This window comes from Octopus bimaculoides, chromosome 5, assembly GCF_001194135.2.
Source record: "Octopus bimaculoides isolate UCB-OBI-ISO-001 chromosome 5, ASM119413v2, whole genome shotgun sequence".
Lineage (NCBI taxonomy): Eukaryota > Metazoa > Mollusca > Cephalopoda > Octopoda > Octopodidae > Octopus > Octopus bimaculoides.
In genome coordinates, this window is record NC_068985.1 from 56,102,516 (window position 1) to 56,107,071 (window position 4,556).

General features: G+C 35.5%; 1 protein-coding gene across 1 annotated transcript in view; it reads left to right on the top strand.

Moving 5' to 3' along the window:
- Positions 1-4,556, top strand: part of LOC106877713 (sulfite oxidase) — a 21,517-nt gene that overhangs the window by 10,489 nt on the left and 6,472 nt on the right. The window contains exon 2 of the mRNA XM_052968401.1: positions 1,905-2,869. Within this exon, the coding sequence (XP_052824361.1) occupies positions 1,905-2,869 (965 nt within the window). The remainder of the gene's footprint in view (positions 1-1,904; positions 2,870-4,556) is intronic.

The window sequence follows — 4,556 nt, forward strand, 5'->3', positions numbered from 1 at the left end:
TATATGTGTATATATATATATATATATATATATATATATATCGTTTGAAACATTGCCAGATTATATTGGGACCTCATGCAGCTGCTGGCTTTGCAGACATCAGTCAAGCCGTCCAACCCCTGCCAGCATAGAAAACAGATGTTAAATGGTAACAATGATGATGATTTTTATATATATATATATATATATATGTGTGTGTGTGTCTGTGTGTTACTGTCTCCATACCTTAACATCATGTGGTACTTGTAAATGAGTGTCACTATCATGCTAGTGGTGTCCCAAATTTCCAATCTTCCATGAAAACATGTCTGGTCTTTGGGAAATATTGCCTTGTTTGGAAACAAGTGTGGGTTGGCAACCGGAAGGGCATCTTGCAGAAGAAATTCCATGAAGCACCTCACTCGTATGACTGTGATATTCACAGCTATCACATTGTATTTAGGTAAGGAGATTTTAACAGACACACACACACAGACACACACACACACAGTGTTCTCTGTCCACTACTTGACAAGTGATGGTGGATTGTAATGTTTACATCCCTGTAATCTAGTAGTTCAGCAAAAGAAACTGATAGAATAAGTACCAAGTTTAGAAAGAAAAAAAAAGAAGTACTGGGGTGAATATGTTTCATTAAATCATTCAAGATGGTGCTCCAGCAAGGCCACAGTGCAGTGACTGAAACAACTAAATGATACTACTACTCCTCCTGTTTGCTTCTTTTGTTGTGGAGGTTAGTTTTAAACCTAGGAATTGTTCTTTGTTCAGTCTGTATAAAGTGTGTCAATTGCTGACCTGAAACAATAGATAACAAATGTACTGAAGTAAATTGGCATTTTTATCTATGCTGTTGTTACTGTCATTGTTGTTTACTGAGTCAATGAGGAACAGTAGAGTTGGAGGGACACTTTAGAACTATGGTTTTCAGCTGGGGTCCATATAAGATTTTGTTGTTGAAAATTCATGTGCAATAAATTGGTTATACTTCTACAATACACAAAATATTTAAAATATTTTTTTATACAATTCCTAATATTTAATTATAAAAATATAATAGGATTTTACATTTATGAATTTGTTTTACTGATGTGAAATTGTGTGTTGAAACAGCTATTGCTATATTTTGAGATGGTCATTTTTTTTTCCTTGCCAAATAAATACATGCACTATATATATTCATTCTTCACTTCAGCTTTATTCTTATTCTTATTTTATCTTACGTTCATTATCTGTAAATCTTTCGACACACATCTGTGTCCTCTTCAGTGACTCTTCGATCCCATGTATATCCTCCTGTTCTGTTTAGTCCACACTGTCTGGACTAAACAGGAGGATACACGTGGGATGTAAGAATCACTTAAGTTGTCACAGATGTGTAACGAAAGATTTCCAGACAATGGACATAAGTTAAAATAAGAACAGTAATAAACAAGTGAAGAATGACTATATAGTGTATGTGTTTATTTAGCAAGAATAAAATATGAGCATCCCAAAATAAAACAATATAAAATGATTTCTAAACATCAAATGGGAGTCCATTCGAAAGTAAATTGGAAACAAAGGGGACCCCTGGTGTAGAATATCACTAGCTGCTGACCTGTTGAACAGTCAACAAACTGTTAATGGCCAGACCAGTCAGTTCAGTTAGCAAACTCTGCCTTCATTTGTAATCATGGTATTTGCTGATGAGACACTCAGCTATTAAAAGTTGAATATGACTCAGTGATTTGAGCATGTTGCCTGACTAGATGAGGATGATATATAGATATATATTCATAGTAAAGATAAATCCTGTCTGGTTACTTCTGCTTTTGTGTGTTTGATATAACTGAAGTGTTACTTTAATTAATAACTAACTAGATTATTTAGATTTAATTTCTTTGTCTTTTTGGTTCATTCTGCAGGTTTATATGCTTACATTCAAGCAAACCCAGAATCAGCAGCAGACTATGTGGAAGCTGGAAAACCTTTGGACAATTTACCAACATATACAAAAGAGCAAGTAGCCAAGCATTGTTCGAAAGAGACTAAAATATGGGTCACTTATAAAAACGGGGTTTACGACATCACTGACTATGTTGAAAGCCATCCTGGAGGCAAGAAAATTTATCTGGCTGCAGGGAAATCTATAGAACCATTCTGGTCACTGTATGCTGTCCATAAGAATTCAGAAATTTTTGCAATCTTAGAAACCTATCGGATTGGTAATTTTAAGCCTGATGAAGAGGATAGCAAAAAACCCCGGGATGTTAATGATCCTTATGCTAACGACCCAAAACGACATCCAGCACTGATTCCATCATCTATGAAACCATTTAATGCTGAGCCACCAGTAGAAATTCTAACTGAGAAATTTGTGACACCCAAAGAAATCTTCTTTGTCAGAAATCACCTTCCTGTACCAGAAGTTAATGTGGAAACATATCGACTTGATGTAACGACCGAAAATTCTAAGAGGACTGTAAGCTTGTCAGTGAAAGACTTGAAGAAATTTCCAAAACATGACGTCACATCAGTGGTGCAGTGTGCAGGTAATCGGCGGAGTGAAATGAAGGAAATCAAAACAGTAAAAGGCTTAAACTGGGGGAACGCTGCAATTGGTAATGGTATTTGGAGTGGTGTACGGTTAGTTGATGTCCTTAAACATGCTGGTATTGATTTCACTAATACAGGATACAAGCATATTCAGTTTGAAGGACTGGACTCAGACCCCACGGGAGCAGCCTATGGAGCTTCAATACCCATTGATTTGTTTAAAGTAATTCAACAGGATGTCATTCTTGCATATGAAATGAATGGGGAAGAGTTAACGGCTGATCATGGTTATCCATTACGTGTTATCATTCCTGGTGTTGTTGGAGCCCGTCAGGTGAGCTAATATACACACTCTCTTTTCCTTTCACTTTATCTTACTCACTATATATTTCTTTCTCTTTGTCTTTATCCTTTCCTTTTTTTTACCTGTCATGATCAAATATTTTATACAAGGATGTTAAAGACACAACCCTTGGCAAAGTTTAATCTAGCCCATGGTTCAGTTTTATATGAATAAAATATTTTTTATGTTTAAAATATTTTGCAATATATATATATATATATAAAATTACCATGCCTTCAGTATCAGAGCCGAGCAAAAATCATGATTAGTAGTTAAAAAGCTTGCTTCCTGACCATGTGGCTTTGAGTTCAGTCCCACTGTGTGGCACCATATGCAGGTGTTTTCTACTGTAGCCCTAGAGTGATCAAAGTCTTGTGTGTGGACTTTTGCACATCATCATTGTTGTCATCATCATCATCGTCAATGTGATGACGATGATGATAACGATGATGATATTCATCATCATCATCATCATCAATATCGTTTTAATATCCATTTTTCTTTGTTTGCATGGGGCAGGTGGAGTCTATTGAGGCAGATTTTCTATGGCTGGATGTCTTTGTTGTTGTCAACCCTCTCTTGTTTCCAAGTAATATTTCTCCATGACCAGACATGTTCTCATACAATATTAGAAATGAATGGCACTGCTTGTATGACAGTGATACTCATTTACAGCTATCATGCAATGTCAAGGCAAGGAGATGCAAACATGCGTGCATGTGCACACACACACACACACACACACACACACACACACACACGTGCGCATGTGCCACGTGGAAGAATTTTTTCCACACATCTCTGCATATAAGTTTGCTAACATCTTATATTCTTGATCCCTTCATCCATTTACCTTGGCTTACATTACTAATAGAGTATTTTAGTAACAAATGCTCTTATAATACCTGAAAGACCTACCTTATACCTTTAAGATCAGTGGTCACCAAACTTTTTCATAGTGGGCCAGATACAGCTAAAAGATTGCCAAGCGCGGGCCAGATAAATATTTTGTTCAATTCAGTACAATAAAGAATACACTGAATGTACACAAAAAATAAAGACAGTCATCCTATTTATTTATCAATACGTAAAATACACAAAATAATAAAAACAATAAACATATTTCAATATTACCAAGTTAGAATGTTTAGAAAAAGTGTGCACATAGCTGAATTGCATGAAAAGCAAGCAGCACAAAAGTTAATGAGATTTGTGAAATTGGTGTTTTGCTTCCAAATTATCAACATTTGCTTTATGATTGCTACAGCCAACCATAAGAATTGCTTTCAAATGTTCATCAATGAGCCTTGTTTGATGTACTAGCAGTATAACCTGACCTTGTCCGGGTGTGACTTATTATGCCAGAATTATGCCAGAGTTCTATCAGATTGGGCAGAAGATGTTGATGCACCATTTTGCATTATGTTCAAAATAGCTTCTGGAATGTGGTACATTACTGCAGTCGGATCTTTTTTAAAACGGGGGCCACATTTTTCATTAATGTTTTACGTAGTGTTTTTGGTACCGAAAGACTTTCAAACTTCGTATACTAATCTATTTTGTGTTATAGAACAGAAAAATATTTTTGTATTCGAATTTATTTCATGTAAAAAATTGTCTTATTTCAATAATTTCAACCAATCACTGACGTCCATTCAGCCGATATACATTAAGTACC